The sequence below is a fragment of the Euprymna scolopes genome, chromosome 23, assembly GCF_053919585.1.
Source record: "Euprymna scolopes isolate OS-2025 chromosome 23, ASM5391958v1, whole genome shotgun sequence".
NCBI classification, from domain to species: domain Eukaryota; kingdom Metazoa; phylum Mollusca; class Cephalopoda; order Sepiida; family Sepiolidae; genus Euprymna; species Euprymna scolopes.
Window position 1 is genome coordinate 56,774,063 of NC_136504.1, and position 20,000 is coordinate 56,794,062.

At 34.9% G+C, this 20,000-nt stretch overlaps 1 protein-coding gene across 1 annotated transcript in view; it reads left to right on the plus strand.

Moving 5' to 3' along the window:
• The window catches only part of LOC145245911 (matrilin-1-like), a 73,270-nt gene that overhangs the window by 47,802 nt on the left and 5,468 nt on the right, over positions 1-20,000 (plus strand). Inside the window, exons 9-12 of the mRNA XM_080107654.1 lie at positions 2,326-2,382; positions 4,216-4,257; positions 14,193-14,246; positions 15,939-15,986. Of these exons, the coding sequence (XP_079963780.1) occupies positions 2,326-2,382; positions 4,216-4,257; positions 14,193-14,246; positions 15,939-15,986 (201 nt within the window). The remainder of the gene's footprint in view (positions 1-2,325; positions 2,383-4,215; positions 4,258-14,192; positions 14,247-15,938; positions 15,987-20,000) is intronic.

Consider the following 20,000-nt stretch of genomic DNA (forward strand, 5'->3'; position numbering starts at 1 on the left):
TAGAGAGAGAGAGAGAGAGAGATAGAGAAAGAGAGAGGAGAAATTGAAAGAGAGAAGAAGAGAGATTAAATAATTATACATATTGAGCTCTTTTTAATTGAGCACGCTGTTGGATTTTTTATTTCTCAAAAGTACAAATTTAGACCCCTATCCTCATTCGAAGTTTTCATACCTTTAATGTTATTACGTCTGGCGTTTAATGTTATCATGTCTGGCGTTTAATGTTATCAGGTCTGGCGTTTAATGTTATCACGTCTGGCGTTTCTCATCTGAAAAGAATCACAGTTAAAGCCATTAAAGTTTTACAATTTCTCCCACCCCCCTCTGCCATTGGCAATATATGTGTATCTGTAGACTATGTTTGACGAGACGAATATCATGATGACAGGCGCAGAAATAGCACTGCACATGCGCGACTGGACCGAACCTGAGATCTGTACTCATTTGCATACGAGTGGGTCTCTGGGCATATAACACGGTCGATTTCTGAGTGTGGATAGTCTTCGTTTCTGAGTCAGGCAAATTCTCGCGTATTATTTGTTTCATTAGCGACTGTCGTTGTAGAAGTAGAGGAGAGAGAAGTAGACGACGAAACAGAAAGTCCGACGTAGTTTCTTTCAAAATAATTAATATTTTCGGTTGCACTAAGGGTTTAGTTGACAAAAGGGGGGTACATCAGATGTATTGATAGACCTGTTTTTCCTTGCCCCACCCTTCATTAAAGCCACTTTTGTCTAATTTGTGTTTTTTTTGAAAATTGTATATATATAAACAAGCATATATATATATAAAACAAGTGTATATATATATATATATATATATATATATATATATATATATATATATATATATATACTTGTTTTTCGGTGGAAAGGTATCCAAAAATTGAAAAATAATTGAATTTCAACAAGGGTCGTTGATAGTCCTCAATCGTAAGAGAGCAAGTTATATATTTTTTATTTTTTATGTAAATACAGTCATATCTTGCTACGATGTGCAGACCGTTTCAATCATATTTGATTTCATCAGGCAAGAAAAATTAAGGTACAAAAACTAAAAAGTTTAAACACCTTTTCCAATTTTGAAAAAAGAGAGTTCGCCATGAATGGCGATGGATGAAATTTGAGTTATTATTCATATTGAGATAAGAACTCAGATTTCATCCATCGCCATTCATGGCGAATTCTTTCTTTTCAAAATTGGGAAAGGTGTTAAACCTTTTTAGTTTTTTTCTACCTTAGTTTTTCTTGCCTGGTGATATCTAATATGATTGAAACGGTCTGGACATCATAGCATAATATGACTGTATTAACATATATATATATATATATATATATTTATATATATATATATATATATATATATAATGTGTATGTGTTCGCATATGTACGCTTTTATATTAATATACGTATTTCCGTGTAAAACATTCATGTTATTAATACTTTTTTTCTTTTTATTTCAGTATTCAAAACCAAATGAATCCAACATCCCTGGTGATATTTATTTCAATTAATTATCCTCCATCGTTCACAATTTTGTAACAATTTTTCTAATATAATATATATGCACACTGCACAGATATCTATATACATAATTATCTCTGTATCTCTCTGTCTCTTTCTCTCTCTCTCTCTCTCTCTCTCTATATATATATATATATATATATATATATATATAATGAAAATAGTATTATATAAATATCAATATAAAAATGGGAATATTTACAGATTCAATCTTTGTAAAGAAATGCTCATTATTCGAGAGAGAAAACATCAACATACGAAAAGATCGAACAGATGCCAAAAATACAAATGTATTAACTTTTATTGGATCATTAAATGTTCAAAAATACAGAAGAGAAAGGGGAAATCATTATGATATTTGAATATTTAAAAAGCAACTAAATTTCGTAGATGTTATTTTGCATCGTTTAAATCCATGTATATATATGTATATATATATATATATATATATATATATATATATATATATATATATATATATAATTTAGAGAGGGAATTAGACCTTGAGTCTAAAGAGCAGAGTCTAGTTTAATGTATTAATAAATGTATTAATACTTTTTAAAAAACAGTGCCCATAGTACTGTAGATATATAATAGGCTCAATAGGTATACACTCGTAAGCAAAAAAAAAAAAATGGGCCAAACAAATAGTACTGTAGATAAACATTTGCAATCAAATATATTTAAACACGATATTTCTTCAGAATAAGAACAAAAATTACTGTTGATTACATTTCTATGTAGATATTGTTTTACATAAAATTATATTTTTAATCTTCTAATCTCTTCTAATCTTTTAAAGTATGCCCAACGTGTATATGGAAGAACCAGTGTGGAAGTAATAAAGATTGCTATTGGCGTAAGTAACTTTTCTTATTTGGGTAATTAAACATAAGCAACAAATTGTATTTATTATTAATAATAGTGTTACAGAAGTATTTCTATTATCATAGAATAAACCGGTTGTTAATAATTTAACAATATATTTGAATAGAGTAAAATAAACATATACATTCGAATACAGTATGTGATCAATTAAATCAATTGGAAATTGTAGAAAAATAACAATATACTTGGCTAAAGTAAAATTAAAATATAGATTCAAATATAGTATATAATCGATAAAATCGACTAAAATAAAAAAAAAAATTAAGAACATATTTAGGTAAATAGAAATATGGATATATTATGTAATCGATACAATCGATTGAAATTCGATTAAATTATAGAACATGTTTGCATAAAGTAAAATTAAAATATGGTTCCGGATTATATAATCGATAAAATCGATTGGAAAAAAATAACTTTAGGAACATAGTCGGTTAATAACCATATCTTTATATGGAAACAAAACTAAATACCATAGTTGTATGTGCTCTCCTATTAATCATAAAAGATGCGAAGAAAATTTTGTCTCTTAATTACATATTAGATTAGTATATAATTTAAATGACAAAATTATGTTCATTAAATTATTTCTTTCGTGAAAATTAGGACAAAATAATTACGTGAATTATTAATGAAAAGTTTGTTCGTTACAATAAAGTATTTTGTGAATGCGTTGTTAAAAATCTGTTTGTGTATATGAAGTACTAGTTAACATCAAATTTGCGATGATGTTTGTTTTTCAGCTAGAGGAGCTCTACATAGAAAGAATGAAACTGCTGAATTTCTCTTAAGTAGATAACGTAATATTGCAAGATGTTACAAAATCCTCCCATTCTCCCTTGTAGGAAACTGGAGAACACTTAATGTAGACCAGAATCTTTGAAAACTTGACTTTTGAGTTATTTCTTATATTTATATTTGAGATATTTCTTATATTTATATTTTACTAGCCTGGGTGCCCGGCGTTGTTTGGAGATGTATGTTGAGCAAAAAAAAAAAAACAGTGGTAGTAGGCTAGCAGGCTAGAACACGTATCGTGAAGAAAAAAGTGAAAAAACGTGACGTCTTTGCCGTTACGTCCATCACCAAACCGAATGTGGCGAAGGCTTAAATTAAAGCTAGTCAATTGAAAAGAGGGGATGACTTTCGAAAATATCGGTGAAAAAAGCAACCCTCCTTGTAGAAAAGTGCCAAGTTGCTGGTGAAGAAATTAATACCTTAGGCTAATTTTTGGATATTTGTCGTCCACAAGGTCGAGTTTCAAAACTATACTGATCTCGTGAAAATATGTCCCTTCTGTCGAAAGTTTTAGGCAGACATACATGTATACATTTAAACAGACAGGTGAGATATATATTCTAGAAGATTACTATGTTCCAAATATGAACAGATAAATTATAGTTTGTTTTTGTTTTCTTTCTTTTTTTGTTTCTCAATTTGAATTTATTCTTTTACATTAATTAAAAGTCAGATATGAACAAATAAAATTATAGTTTGTTTTGTTTGTTTTTTGCTTTCTCAATTTTAAGTTATTTTTTACTTCAATTAAGTCAAATATGAACAGATAAAATTATAAAGGAATAAACGGCGAATCAAATGAGGCATAGGTTGTTTAAACAGTTACATTTAATTTGGCTTAAATGTGTGTTTATTGGAAAAATGACAGATGTGCAGTTTCTTTTTGGCGATACTGTACGCACATATATTCTCACCCACAGACATATATGAATATATACACATTTTTAGTTTTATATAAACTCTGCGTATATTTTATTGAACATGTTTGTCCTTCTTTATCTTTCAGCAAAGACAGAGTGCTTTAAAGGATGTTGCCATTCAAAACTCTGTAAGGTAAGCACTCATCCATGTTAGCATGCTATAATTACAAAGTAGTAATTGTTTTACTGTGCAGAAAACGATTGAAGTAAATGAATATTACATTCGCTAATCCATTCAAAAAATATCTTTCAATGTTTATTTCGGGGTGGAGTCGTGCAGCATCTCTTTCGCTGTCATGACGTCATCCTCGAGACATTATCTCCCTTTTTTGTAGAGAAATCGTTTAGAACCTATTTTGCTGTCATGATACCCCGAAGAACTTTGGACAAAAATTAAGGAAAAGTCGGACGCTCTTTTAACTAGAGTATTGCCGCGGGCTAATTTAATGAATGCCCAAAAGATTGCTGACTGTCCAATGCAGAAGGTCTATGTTACTAAATATTTACAATATTCATTGTGTTCCTGTTGTATTTGTGATGCACTGATGTTCTAAAGTTGCATTTAAATAACAATGAGGTCATCTTCCCAAGTATTACCTCCGCGTTTCGGGGGTCAGCGATGTATATGTACGTTCCTTATAATACTATATTCCAAGTTATTACCTCTCCGCTTTTTTTTTTTTTTGATAGAGTAGTGTTCTGTGATTATGATCCCATCCTCCCAGTCATTATCTCCTCATTTTGGAAATTAGTGTAGTTTAGTCGTCATATACATTGGCAGAAAAATGTCGCTGAGGAAAGGGCATATTTTTGCTAATAGTCATGAAATATTATTGTTTCGGTTCTTTTCCCCTTGCCAATAAAAAAATAAAAAACAATTATTTAATATTTTATATGGTGTTCTCAACCCATTAAATCTATAAGTTTGGAGATGTCCGGGATATAACGTAGCCACGATGATGTAAACAAAAAATTAAATAAAAACAGTTGATGCTCGCTGCGAGTGTATATGTATATATTTTTTTACATTTTCACTCTAAACAAGGCCCATTGCCACTGTGGTGTAGGGGGCTACTATCAGGGTCAGCAACTACTGGGGCACTATGTTGGGATTTGGGCAGCAAGATGTCGGTTTACGTTACACTTGAACTTCTGCATGTCAGTACAGTTGGGGAAGCAGGGACCTAGAATGGAATTCCAGAGTCTAGCGGTTCTGGGGAAGAAACTACTAGAGTAGAAAGATATTTTACGTCTAGGGATCTCTACTGTGTGAGGGTGGGATTTAGCTGCCTGTTGGGTTTGTCGAGGATGTCTACGTCGTGGGGGCACAAGTATCTACAGTTCGTCAGAGCATTCACCATTAAAATACTTGTAGAACAGGCAGAGCAATGCAACGTTTCGTCGATGGAACAGAGGCTGAAGCTAGAGTCCAGTTCAGGACCTATCGGGTTGGTGACTCTCTTTTGAACTTTGTCTAGGAGCGAGAGACTAGCAGCAGATGCACCAGCCCAAATGTGACAGCAATACTCCATACATGGGCGAATGGTTGCCTTATAGAGGTAAAGGATACTTTCAGGTGTCAGTAGTTTTCTAGCACGGAAGAGAGAGCCTACCTTCCTCGCAGCGGCCCTGGCAATGTTTTCAATATAATTGTTCCAACACATGTTTCCTGTGAACGTTAGGCCAAGTAGTTTGAAAGACGTACTCTCAGACAGGGAGTCATTAGCCATTGCTATTGGTGGCAGAGAAGGTTTCTTGTAATTATTGAAGGAAACCAGTTTAGTCTTGGCAGCATTGAATGTGACCATCCATTTTTGTCCCCATTCCATTACAGATTGAAAGTCATCCTCTAGTGTTTTTGCCATTTCTTTAGTTATGTGTTCATTTGTTTTCCTGTCATGCCTGTTATAAAGTGTGGTGTCATCAGCATATATACCCATCTCAGAAGCAGTTTTGTCGGGGAGGTCATTAATAAATATTAGGAACAATAGAGGTCCAAGGATAGACCCCTGAGGAACTCCCGCATTTATATCACACTGTTTAGATGTATGACCGTCAAGGACAACCTGGATTTTTTTCTCTTATCTAAGAAGGATTTAATTATGTTGAATATTCTACCAGTGATACCGTATGATTTAATTTTCCTGATGAGACCCTCATGCCATACCCTGTCAAAAGCCTTAGATATATCTAGAGCTACCGCTCTGCCCCCCCCCCGCTTTGTCCAGTGAATGGTATATACGTTCAGAGATTACAGTGAGGATGTCTGCTGTGGAACGGGCTTGTCTAAATCCATATTGTTTGTCAGTCAGAAGTTTAGCATCTGTAAGGTGGCGGACTAGAGCATGGTTAATTATGGTCTCAAATATTTGAGCAAAAAGTGGGAGGAGGCTAATGAGGCGATAATTTGTTGGGTCAGTTCCTTCGCCAGAATTCTTGAATACTGGTACCACAGAAGCAGTTTACCAATAACCCGGAAAGCATGATTCATTAAGGCATTTGTTGTAGAGTTTGAAGAGAACTGGAGCTACTTTGGCTAAGCACTTTTTAATAGCACAGCTGGGATGAGATCAGGTCCACATCCTTTTGAAGTGCCAAGATTTTTTATGATAGTATGCACCTGAGCAGGGGTGATTATTAGAACGTCTAGCGTAGCGTCTGTCTGCAAAGGAAAGTCAGGCAGGGGTAGTTGGAAGGGTCCAGTGTGGAGTTTGAAGCAAACCGGCTGGCAAGCATACTAGCCTTGTCGGTTGCTGAGCAGACAACCTCGTGATTGTTGGTTAGTGGGGGAATTGTTGATTGCTCATTATTTACTACACTGTTGTAGATTTTCCAGAAGTCACGAGTTCCTAATATTTGTGCTTCGATGCGTTTTTTAGTGGTTTCAGTAAATTCTCTCTTAGCTATCGTTATTTCTTTCTTAACGTTACTTCTAGCTTCTATATACTTCTGTCTGTTTGAACTGGACTTATGTCGGTTAAATCTGTGGTATGCATGCTGCCTTTGCACAATTGCAGTTGCGCAAATAGAAGTAAACCATTGGGGAAAGTGGGGCTTGCTATAAAATTTCCGCATGGGAACATGTGCTTCCATTGCTGTTTTGAACCATTCAGTGGTCTCGTTTGCGCAGTTCAGAAAAAATATTTCCCCATGGGGCATCTCTGATAAGATCTCTGATGGCTTCCCAGTCAATATTTGTATAATATCTCGTTTTTTTAGCACTGGCTCTTCAGTTTTGGGTCTAGAGTTTAGGGCGATTTCGGCCATTATCACTGCATGATCAGCATTCCCGAGTGGGATATCAACATTTGTTATACAATCCTCGGGAACTGTGGTCAGAAACAGATCTAGAAGTGATGCGTGTTGTTCTTGCTGGTCAGGGAAACTGGTTGGAAACGTAACCATTTGTGATAGGGAGTGAGATATAGCGAAGCTATGTGTTGCGCTGCCCGCTGCATCTGTGTGAGTAGAGAATCCAAGCCAGTTTTTGTGGTGAACATTAAAGTCACCAAATACATGTACTTGTGCGCTAGTGTCGAGGGAGAGTGTTGTGTCTATGCTGTCAGAGACTTTGTTTATTATGGTGCAGTCCTGGGTCGAGGGAGAGCGGTAGAGAAAATAAAAGTAGCTAATGTTATGTTGTATGTTTAGTCTAAAGCACATAAAGGCTTGATCGTCCGTTTCTAGGTTTGTTTCTTTAGTCAGGGGGAGGGTGTTACGAATGTAGACTCCAGTCCGTGAATATGTCTGTCAGAGTCCTTACGGCAGAGTGGGATAGCCAGGCACGTTAAAGTAGTTAGAGAGGATAGAGGAGAGTAGGTTAATTTCGCTTAGTGCTAAGATATCCGGGGTATTTGTTAGGAGAAATGCTTCAACATCAGATAAATTAGTTCTAAGCCCACGGATGTTAGTGAATGCAAGCCTCGAGGAAGGAGGCAAGTTAGATTTGTTTGTCCCAAGGCCTGGTTTAAGCTTATTTTTTATTGTACTGTCATCATGTTTTTAAAGAGTCTCAGTTAGGTAAGGGGGAGGGGCTGAACAAGAGGTTATGCAGGGTATCAGACATGCAACACAAGTAGACCATTAGCTGACCTTTTTTCAACTAGGACTGTGGCCTCAGGAAAGCCCATCGGGGATGAGTGCAAGGTCCCTTTCCATGCGCGACATGGCACTACAAACATCCCGATATTATACAACTGTTGATGGAACAGCCGCTCTAAGCGCTACCAAAGAGTTAGGGCTCCTGAAGCACGTTGCGCTATTCCTAATCACAACTTTCATGAAACGGCATTGCTTGAATCTAGTAACAAGAAGAAGTCCAAGACGACTGGAAATACTGCCGGAATACGCAGAGAGCCTTCCTACATACAGCGTCTGGTATTCCGAAATAAGCACCCATTTAGTACTGATCAGGATAAAGGTCACATAGCTTCTTTGATCTAACGACAACCAATCGGTCAACACGATAATGACATAACGAACTAATAATTAACCATGCATGTTCCGTATGAATTTTTGAAATCTATTTATGTATACATTTCTCGCTTTATTTTTATTTATTCTTTTCTTTCTTTTCAGTAATCACTCAAGAAATCTATTAACAAGTAATCGTATGTACAAACAATCTTACTTAACTTGATATTTGCTACCATATACGCAGGCATATAAGTATTTCGGTGTTTGTTTTTATTTTTACAAAGGAGTCACCAAACGTGAAGCCCCGGATGTCACTCGAGGATAAGGGTTAATGTGTGTACGATAGTCATTGAGATTATAGCGTAGTAATTGCTAATAGTGGAAATTTGGTATAATTAGGTTATTTAAGACGATGGTTTAATAAAAACTTGTTTACGTTGGACTTGAAGACGAAAATATTATAGCCAGCTGGAAAGCAGACCAGCGGAATAGAGTTCCATAGGCAAGTAGTTCTAAGAAAGAAGCTTTGTTTATGGAATCTACGTTTAAGTTTAGGCACCGATAGAAAGGGTGGGGTTGATAACGATTTGGGCGCGGAGGGAACCATAGATTGGAACTCAATCTTACACTAGTCGTGAAAATAACGACAGAGCAGAGACAAGCTGCAGCATCTCTTCTGTTTCAGAGAGATTACAGAGAAAAAAAAAGATTATCACCTACTAGATTACGAAGTCGGTTTTGAACTCTGTCAATACAAGATAGGGTGCTCCAAGCAGTTCCTGCCCAGATGTGGCAATAGTACTCCATCCGAGGACGTACTTGGCTCTCATACAGGTAGAAGATTGCATTGGCAGTGAGATATTCACTGGAGCTGTAGAATCATCCAACCATTTTTCAGATCAGGAGTGAAGGTCAGACCAAGAAGCTTGTCTAAACATGGAGCATCTTCAAGACGAGAGCCGTTCATTGCAATTGAGGTTAGACAAGGATCAGAGCGTTGATGATGGAAAGAGAGAAGCTTGGGTTTCGATACATTAAAATTAACCAGCCACCTTTTTCCTCGTTGCACCACGTGCTCAAGATCAGAGGCGAGAGAATCAGAGAGGTCTTGGTCGTTCCCGGCCGTTGAGATGTTGCCATAGATGGTAGTGTTGTCTGCATAAATGTCTATGAATGATCTAAGAATGTGATTTGGCATTTCATTGATGAGCATCAGAAAGAGAGTTGGGTCAAGCATGGAACCCTGAAGGATACCAGCATTAATACTGTGAGATTCAGACTACTGTCCATGAGTGCACGTGCATATATATATATATATATATATATATATATATATATATATATATATATATACATATATATATATATATATATATATATATATATATATATATATATATATATAGTGTAGAGAAAGTTGTTAGATGAGAAAAATCATTGGCACCGTCAGTTTCAAACTATAAGGACCGTTTAAGGTATCCTTATCAAGCTCTCTTCGGCCAATATTCGATAGGAGACGAATATTGGCTTAAGAGAGCTTGATAAGTATACCTTAAACGGTCCATATTATCGGGTTTGAAACCGACGGTACCAATGATTTGTCTCATCTAACAACTTTCTGTACACAAAATCTAAATACGCTCTTACATTTTGGATTTTCCTTTTAATTGAGCACTCTGATGGATTTCTTTTTCCAAAAAAAAACTAATCATATATATATATATATATATATATATATATATATATATATATATATATATATATATACTAATGACTGATGTTCAACTGCATCTCCATCAATAATTTTTTAACAAATTATTCGAAAAAAGTATGAATGTGTGTGTGAGGATAACTCAACTTATATACTCAACGAAGTTTTCATCTATAGACTTGGAAACTTGATATATAAAGTATTTAGACATGTTGAAAACTTTTTAATCAGTTTTCATCCGGAAAAGACAGCGGCTAATTCGTCAAAATTGAAAAAATTGTACTTGGAGGGGTGTCATTGGATTTTTATTAGTTTGTCAGCTGTTTCACGACTGCGCATGCCTAAATCGTTTACATGACAGCGTTCTTGTGTTAAGAATAGTAGGTTTGAAAAGATTTTTTAAAGACCTAGGAAGCTGGCCTAATCGTTATCGTCTTTAGGTTTTGGTTTCGCTCTTGAGTCGAGTATTTTTTACTTATAAGAAGTGATCTGTTTAGAAAAAAACATAATACTCGCATGCGTATTACTCAGTTTCTTTATGTTTTTTACTATATTGAAAACAATCTATTGAGAACAATAAGTTGGATACAATATAAAAGTCAGTAGTGAATTGGCTCTAATAAGAATAAATGCAAAAACTGCGTAAATTAAATATATTTATGCTTATTTTATGACCGAGGTACGCTGACGAGATGCTAGTCTATATATATATATGTATATATATATGTATATATATATATATATATATGTGTGTGTGTGTTTGTGTGTGTGTGTGTGTGTGTGTAAGCAGGGTACGCCCGGCTTTGCCAGGGCGTAAAATACGCTTAAATATAATATTTTAGTTTGTCCAGATTTCGTATATATTATTATAGTATTGTGATTTCAATAGCAAAAAAAAAGGTATTTAGGTGGCATTAGCTAGAATTGAAACCGAAACTGTAGCATTCAAAGTTGATAACGTTACCACTGTACTAACGAAACATGCATATAAGTCGATGAATGAATGTACATGTTTAACGATTTTTTTCAATTTGGACCCATTTTTTTACCCCTTTAAAACACGTTTAACCGGCTGAAGACCCATAAAAGAACGGCCCGTAAAAAATCCAATCATTTTAGACCTCTAACGCTACTCTACGACTTTTAGTTTCGGAGAAGACAGAGAGACAGACAAACAGATAGACCGATAGACAAACAGACAGACGTATAGCCGTTTATATTTTAGATATATATACTTTCGTTATTGGTCTTCACATTTACGGCCGCTGTATGAGGCCTTGCAATTTCATGATACAATATCACTCTTTTTACTGATGACCCCTGCGTTTGTACTTTATGCCTTTCTTGACCTGGTTCAGTAGATCACCGTATATATTTGACATGTGTGTGTGTGTGTGTGTGTGTGTGTGTGTGTGTGTGTGTGTGTGTGTGTGTGTGTGTGTGTGTGTGTGTGACTGTCTGTCTGGGCTTACTTGAGCTAATCGCCATTGTTAAATGCGTAATTTACCGGTAAATATTTTCGCAATTATTTATAAGAAAATGATTAATTACTGTTAAATTTTATAACAGACTAAATAAATGTAGTTAACTAGTACTGTTCCTATTTACAATGCCTCCCCACGGGACAGAGTTAGACACCAGGGTCCTTTTTAACATGGAGAAAAGTAACAAAAACTAAAAATTGTCTCAGTCGTGAAGGATTTCTCCTCCACTGAGAAGTGCAGCATCTGAAGAGCAGATACTTATGACATTCGTAATCAAACTGATTAATAAAGGTTAATCATTAATATTCAAAATTATATTATCTCTTTTGTTTCATATTCATTCAGTCAAAGATCGTAAAAATCATGGTGTTAACACTTGATTTCTCCCTCACCCCCCCTCTCTCTCTCTCTCTCTCTCTCTCTCTCTCTCTCTCTCTCTCTCTCTCTCTCTTAGTCTTACTGGATTTCAGAAGAAGAATCCATTTAGTAGGCTTCAATCTCTCTCTCTCTCTCTCTCTCTCTCTTTCTCTCTCTCTCTCTCTCTCTCTCTTTATAACTGTCGGTGGGCGTCTATGCTTGCCCCGTCGTAAGATACGCTTAAATATATTTTAATTCATGCCGCGTTCGTATTTATTATTAGTGATTTAATTCTCTTCCCTGCAACCTTTTTCCCACAGAAGAGACGTTGCGATCCTATCTCTGCGTTATCGTTATTTTCATGGCAAGTGTTCGTCTAAGCTCACATCTATGGTTCCCCCTGTCCTGACTTTCACGAAAAACACTCTAGTTGAAACCACTATCACTAATTTTCCCCACTCTTTATATGCACCTAACCCTAATCATAGATTCCAGAACAAAACTTCTTTCTTTGAACTGCACGCCTGTGGAACTCTGTTCCGTTAACTGACTACAATATGGTTTTCTACAAGTCCAACTTCAACAAATTCTTCATTAGCCATCCCCTTAAGGAATCCATTTTACCAAATTTCCACTACTAACGATTAGTAGGATAGGTTCCCTTGGCCACTGTAAAATCATTAACCCTTATCCTCGAGTGGCATTTGGGGCTAGATAAGTGGTGACTCGTTTGTAAAAAAAAAATCGCCATAACGGAATAGCGAAAACGGTGTTCAGCCAAAATATGTTTCGTATACAAAATATTTCCTTTTACGTCCTCATTTTTTTTTTTTTTTAATTTAAGCTCTTTTATTAAAACTAAGTATTCAAATAGTTTATATGATTTGTTGGTTTCGGAAAACTTGTTCTTTAAATATATTTTTATATATTTAAAAGCGGGTTATAATCAAATAACGTACTTTCTAATTTTCTGCGGAGCGCTAGCGGAAGCTGTGACACGGCAAATCAGTTCCTTCGTTTTTATTATGTATTGTATACGTATTTTGGTTTGCTTTTTTTTTGTTTGTTTGTTTTTGTTTGTTTTTTTTTTTGTAATGTTTAAAATTTTGTTATTTTGATTTAAATAATTTCATTTGTTTTTATTTCAATAATTTTATATGTATGCTTATATAAACATATATTTATTGTATAATTTGGAGAACTGGTTTTAATTAAAATAATTAATGAAATTGATTTTAATTAAAACATATAATAATCAAACTTCATAAGTAATTTCAGTCGTTACTTCCGATAGTTTCTCTTGCGTCGGACATACGTCAGTAGGATTATTGCTAAGGAGATGGCGTCATTAATTAGATTTATGCTTTTTAAAAAGTCGTAGAATTTCTCTTTAAAATCAACTGTATTAAATATTTTTATTATTAACAATTTTATTAAATATTTCTAGTATTAAAAAAAGAAAACATTTTATGATATTTTCGAAATAATATCAAACGATCTCCCTTAGTAATTCTTTTTTGTAAACAAAATGTTTACATTTTTTATCTTATATCTCCTAAATAAATTAAATAATGTTAAATATTTTAATCTAAAACAATTTTACTAAATATTTTATGATTAAAAATGAAATTATATTCGTAAAAAGAAAAGACTTAAAATACTAATTCTTCCGAAAAAAAAAAGTCGTAGAAACTGTTTGAATGCTTTTGTTTTGCATTGTTTTATTTTCTTTTTATTTATTTTTTATTTTTATTTTTAACCTAAACCGGAAGTAACGAAAAGTATTTTATATCCAGAACCTATTTTGGTCTAACACCGTTTTTTGCTGACTTCCAGTCGGGGCTTATTCTACTGCCTGTTTATTATTACCAAACTAAACAGAAGGTATTTTTCTGCTCAACAACAACACCATTGTTTTCTCTTTCTATCCAATCGCCCCAAATTTATTCATTTAAATCATTAAAAACTGGTGTATTGTTGTCAATGGGTTGAATTATCACAATTTTATTTTACTGTTAAAAATACCATCATGTAACTTTTTTTTTTTTATCTAAAACAGGAGAATTTTCTAAAACTATCTCTTTTATATCCTTAGATGTAAGAAGACTCCGCTACAGGCCATGCAAGAAGGATAAAGATTGCCGACGTGGTAAGTAAAAGTAACTTGCAACAGTTATATTAAACCATCGGGAAGACACATACACTCTGTCAACCGACAATCATCAGATCATTAAGTACTAGTTGCCTTTGTCCACTTTCTATCGGTTCACATTTTACGAATGTTTATTGGTCCCCCACAAAAGGAGGGCGGACCTAAAATTCACCCTCGTCCGTTCGTCTGTCCGCACCTTTCTCAATAACTACGCCTTGGAATTTTTGGAAATTTTGCACAAACATTAAACATTATGCGAGTAAAAAAGTAACAGACCGGATTTCCCGGGAAAACTCCGGTTGCCCTCACCCCTAGTGATGCCTTTCGTGATAAAATGACTAACATTGTGCTTATTAAAAAGAAAAAAGATGCCTTGGATTTTTATAAAACTTTCTAAAATGTTGTAACTAACTGATTTCTATATAATTTTGTTTATCTATACTTCGTGATAACTCTTGGGTGTGCCCCAGGGGCTTTTTTAGGGCTAATAAAAACACTCTTTTTTTGGGAATATTTTACTATATTTGTCCAAAATTTTTTGTCTATCTCTATTTAGTAGTTTTTCATGGTGCTGAACCCAAATTTAAATATTTTAAGGCCTTGGGGACTTTTGGGGTTAAATGTGTGTGGGGGGGGGGCAAATGATGGACTTAGTCATTTCTTTTTTTTTTTTTTTTTTGCATTGTGCAGAACTCAAATTTACATATGATAAGGCCTAAAACTGCACCGTTTGTTCATTTTAACCTGGATTTGATGTCCTCTGGAGACTTTGGGGGCTAAACGGAGGGGGGGCATTTTTTAAGCTTCGTTCTCTGTGCACTCACAGGGCACCATGCATGCTTCACTTGTTTAATCTGAAGAAGCTTTTGTATCGAACGTTAGGCTCAAACTAAATAGTTGATCGCCCTTTGAGCTAATATACAAAGTTTACTTTATGTTCTGGCCCCCCCAAAAAAATTCAATAATATTGTGGGATCTGCGTTTGCACAGGACGTCCATACAATGGAAATATCTCACAAAAATTCACAAGGGTTTTGGCGATATACAGCCATAATCAGATATATTTTGAAATTGCATTGATCGGAATACTTAGAAAAGTATGCTTCTGTTTGATAAAAGATGGTGTAATAATATCGCGAGGTCTGCGTTCGTGCCGGACATCTGTAGAATGGAAATATTTCTAAGCACTGCAGAAATCATAACGTTCGTCCATCGCCTGCGAAGATGACCATGATGATGCAATTTTTCCGGAGATAATTTGTCAGTTCGATTCGAGCTCTCAAGATTCTCCTGCATGTAAGACATGTATTCTGTAGCTAACGTGCTGATTTATCTATTATTTGTTTATTTATAGTACGTATCCTCTCACGTTTTTTAATGCATGCAGATTCAGCAATTGTAGCCTCTTTATGACTTGGGCTACGTTTTCCCACGGGTTCGTATACAAATTAAACTGCTTGAAAGAGACCTTCAGGCTGTCCTTCGACCGTTTCCGTAGTTTTTATGAGTTTTCTTTTTTTTACGTTTTTTTTTGGGGGGGGTCATTTTTGACAGCTTACCTTGCATGAATATATTATATACGAAGGATAATTTCCATGGATCCCGCTAATATTTTCATGTAATACAAGATTACATAGTTAGGTAGCAAATCCAAATTTATTCTTGTGCCGATTTTATGTCTATTTGTAGGTCAACTCTGCTGTCGTGGAATGTGCAGGAGACCAATAAAATTGGAAGGTGAGGTAAGTGCCACGATTTTTTTACATCGCTTATCAAGGTCCAAAAACAACTCAAAGATAATGGTTCATAAGATTATCAACTGATGATTAATTACACTAATAGGACTGGAAACGAACTGAGAAATTCATTATTTAAGTAGACGGATCTACAAGACGGTTTTCTAAATAGCAAATTACATGCATTGTTTATCCTCTCTAACATCTATATTATCTATATTATATTTCTTTTAGCCTGTCTGTCTATCTGTTTGTCTGTCCGTTCCACTTGCTCTTGGAAACTACTATGCTGATCTGGCTGAGTTTTTGTACAGATCTTTATTATGATAAGGTGCTGTGAACTAAGCATCATGATATCCGTTTGATGTACGGTTAGGTTTTAAAGGGGCTAATAGATATTTGTCGTAACAATACCACATTTACTCTAGAAGTTTTATCGAAAACTACTGGACCGATCTCGCTGAAATAGTATTAAATGTAAAATTGAACACAAATAAAACCATATTCAACCATTAGCTCGGCACAAAGCAGTCATTCTTAGTCAACGGGCTATAACTTTTCCCCAGTTTAAACGGACTAAAATGTCTAGTTGTCTTAAAAGCATCATGGACGCACTCGAGTGTTAGAGATCCGCATGGTCAGAAATTTCAATTTAGAATCCTCCTATTATTTGAAGAATTGTTCTAGACTAATCGTCCATACTAGTTTTTATTAGTGAGTCACCTCTTATCAAGACCAAAAAGCCACTCGAAAATAAAAGTTAATAAGTTAATAATTACGGTGAACAACATCTTAATAGCATTGAAAACAATGGATGGAATTTATTATTCAAGTCGGCAGCTCGAAAAGAATTTGTCAACATTAGACTTGAAAACGTCTATGCTGAAGTCAGTTGGAAGACAACCGCGTGATATATTCAACGGGTGGAAAGGTCCTGCGAAGAAACTTTGTTCATGGAAGTTTTGATTTAGTTTTAAGTACATAAGAAAGGAAATTTTTGCTGTAGTTGTAGTTTGACGATTTTTTTTGTTTGTTTTTTGTGAATATTTTATGGAGTGGCATGGACAAGAGATTGGAGCTCAGTCGACCATCTATATATATAAAAGGCAAAATGTGTGTGATAATTTTATGTATGTCTCGCAAAGGCTTTTTTCGCCGCAATTTTCGGGGGGGTTGGTTACTATCGCTTAGAAGTATTTGTATACCTCCTAGATATCTAGGATTTGGGAACGCGTGTCGGGTGTAGATTTATTTACATCGACCATAAAAAATTGCGCTATTTCGCTGTGTCGCCTGTTTGTCCGGCTTTTTAGTATAAATAAAGTGAAACTAAATTCAAACAGCGTGTTCTCGGCTTTCGCGCCGGAATGTCCAGAAAGCAATCAGCTTTTGATCAATGGGGTTGCAATTGCTTTCATATGGACACCCCTATTTTTTATGGGGACGACATGTTGCGACACTAAACCAAAACAAACTTGACTGCGGGATTGATATTTGACCTAATTCACTTTTTAGTTTATTCATAACCTTTCTTTATTTCGCTTTCGCCTCAAGTATTCGAGTTCGGACCTCTCCTCCCTCAAACTTTTTTTTGTTTTGTTTTTGAAACACTTGGGCACCGCTGGAACGTTCGTTTTTTTTTTTTTTTTTTTTTTAGAAGTTTTAGCTTTTTTTTTATAATATTTGGTAAATTTTTAGATTATGTCCACCTCCACAATTTTCTTTTAAATGACGACGCTTATAGGTTTTTTACTATGCTGAATACGGAAATCGCATTGAAATTTTGCAGAAATAAGTAGTTATCGAGATATAAAAAGTTGTATTATGCATTGCATTCTTTGGCGGCCGTCTGTATTACGCGCGTGCGCGCGCCATAAACAAATCTACGCGCGTAACAAAGATGGCCACCAAAGAATACAATGCATAAAAAAAATTTTATATCTCAATAACTACTTCTTTCGGCAAAATCTCAATGCGATTTCAGTATTCAGCATAGTCGAAAACCTATATAAGTCGTCATTTAAAAGAAAATTGTGGAGGTAGACCTAATCTAAAAATATACCAAATATTTAAACAGGGTTATTACTTCGCTTTGTAATCATTTTACCTCCTCCGCAAACACACACACACGCACGCCTCTAAAAACCCGGGCAACGCCGGGTACCCCTCTAGTCTACTATAAAAGTTAATTAAATATATGTGGCCTTTTAAAGGATAGCTTATCCTTTATATTTAAATCACTTTTATAGCAGATGCTCGACTGAACTCCAAAGCTGCATAGAATAACACTTTCCTGGTCTCTTCTAGCATTAAAGAGTGGTCTAAGAGATGTAGGGGAATTTATTCTTCGTAAAAAAAATTCCAAACAACTAGTATTTGAAGAGTTCGAGTGCAAAATGCGATGAACGCCATTTTCAAAATTACGAAACTACCAATACAAAATGTGTTGCATTTGAACACACAACTAAACTCGACAATTATGTTTTACATTATATGATAGTGGCATAATTTCTTTCTGCTTTCAATTAAAATAATCTATTTATCGAAAACTAAATTTAAAATATTCGTCCTTTTATTCTAAACGTTTCAGTGTAAAGAAATTAGATTTATAACACTTTCGCATGCATATATATATATATATATATATATAGAGAGAGAGAGAGAGAGAGAGAGAGAGATAGAGAGAGAGAGAGAGAGAGAGAGAGAGAGAGTGAGAGGGGGAGTCAAATAGGACAGGGTTTTCTTTCTTCTTCTTTTTCGTTTCTGTTGCTAAGTTCTCTATTAGGTTGCAGAGTAATTATTTGTTCGGCTATTTTCCTTAGCGCTTTCGATCATTAATCATCGTCAGGAGCAATTTTGTCGTGTCGTTAAAGAGGTTTTTTATATGTAGTTAATTTTATTTTGGTTTTTAATTATTCGTTTAATTTCATTGAGTTATTTTGATTTAAGTTATGGAGGGATATATAATGTATGAAGTTTTTTTTGTTTTTGTTTTGTTTTTGTTTTTTTTGTTTGTTTTTTGTAACGAGAAAAATGTCAAAAACAACAATAATGCAATCATCAAGTTTTGTCCTGTCTGGTACAGGTGTTGACGGCTAAAGCTTTTCATCTATCTATCTCCCTCGAGGCATTCATTAATTCCATGCTTCTCATCCCTACATCCATGATGTTCTGATTTAGAACCCTATTCATGGTGTTTCCTGAATAAAGAGTTTGATGTATTGCCATAGCTTTATTTGCAGTTTCTTTCTGCCCGAGCAGTGCTCATACTGGGCGATTTTCCTGACCATTGTACCCAGAGGGATCGTCTGCTCAGCACACAGAAATATGAAACCAGAATTATTTCTGTTTACTTCCGTATTACATCAATCACCTGCTTTTCATGACCTCACCTTATCCTGATCGAGACGAGTACGGGGAGGGGGTAAATGGGTTCTGAACCATGCCCAAAGGTTTCCCAGAGACCAGGAGAGATAAGGGACGCATTACTTTTCCTTTGACAGTAGTACTGTCCCGCTTCCCGGCCATAATGTAATAGATTGCATAAGAATTTATGGTACCGTTCTGTGGTCACACACTTCAAAGATACACAAAAAAGAACTATTAGGTTACTAAGTTAGAAAAGATACACTTGAAGAAGGTCTGAGGTTACATCGGCCAAAATAGTATGGATATAACAGCAAATAAAGAGTACTCCAACTAATACAGTTGTCTTGTTGATTTGTGAATATTTTTTTGCCAAAATGTCCAACAGGAACATTGCTGAAACATTATTGCTTTTGCTCTCGTTTACGACGACTTGTTGCATTTTTATTTATAAACACACCATGTGAGCATAGGCGAGGGAGGTTCTTTGCTGTGTCTGTTGCCAGACAGGTTCTTGCTGCATACCATAAACATAATGATACAGCTGAGTGAGGCTAGCAAAAGGTCTTTTGTGTAAAAGAGGGTTTAAAGAGGAGAACAGAAAAAATGCACACTCCCATTTCAAAATTAGTTTTCTGTTTTATTCATT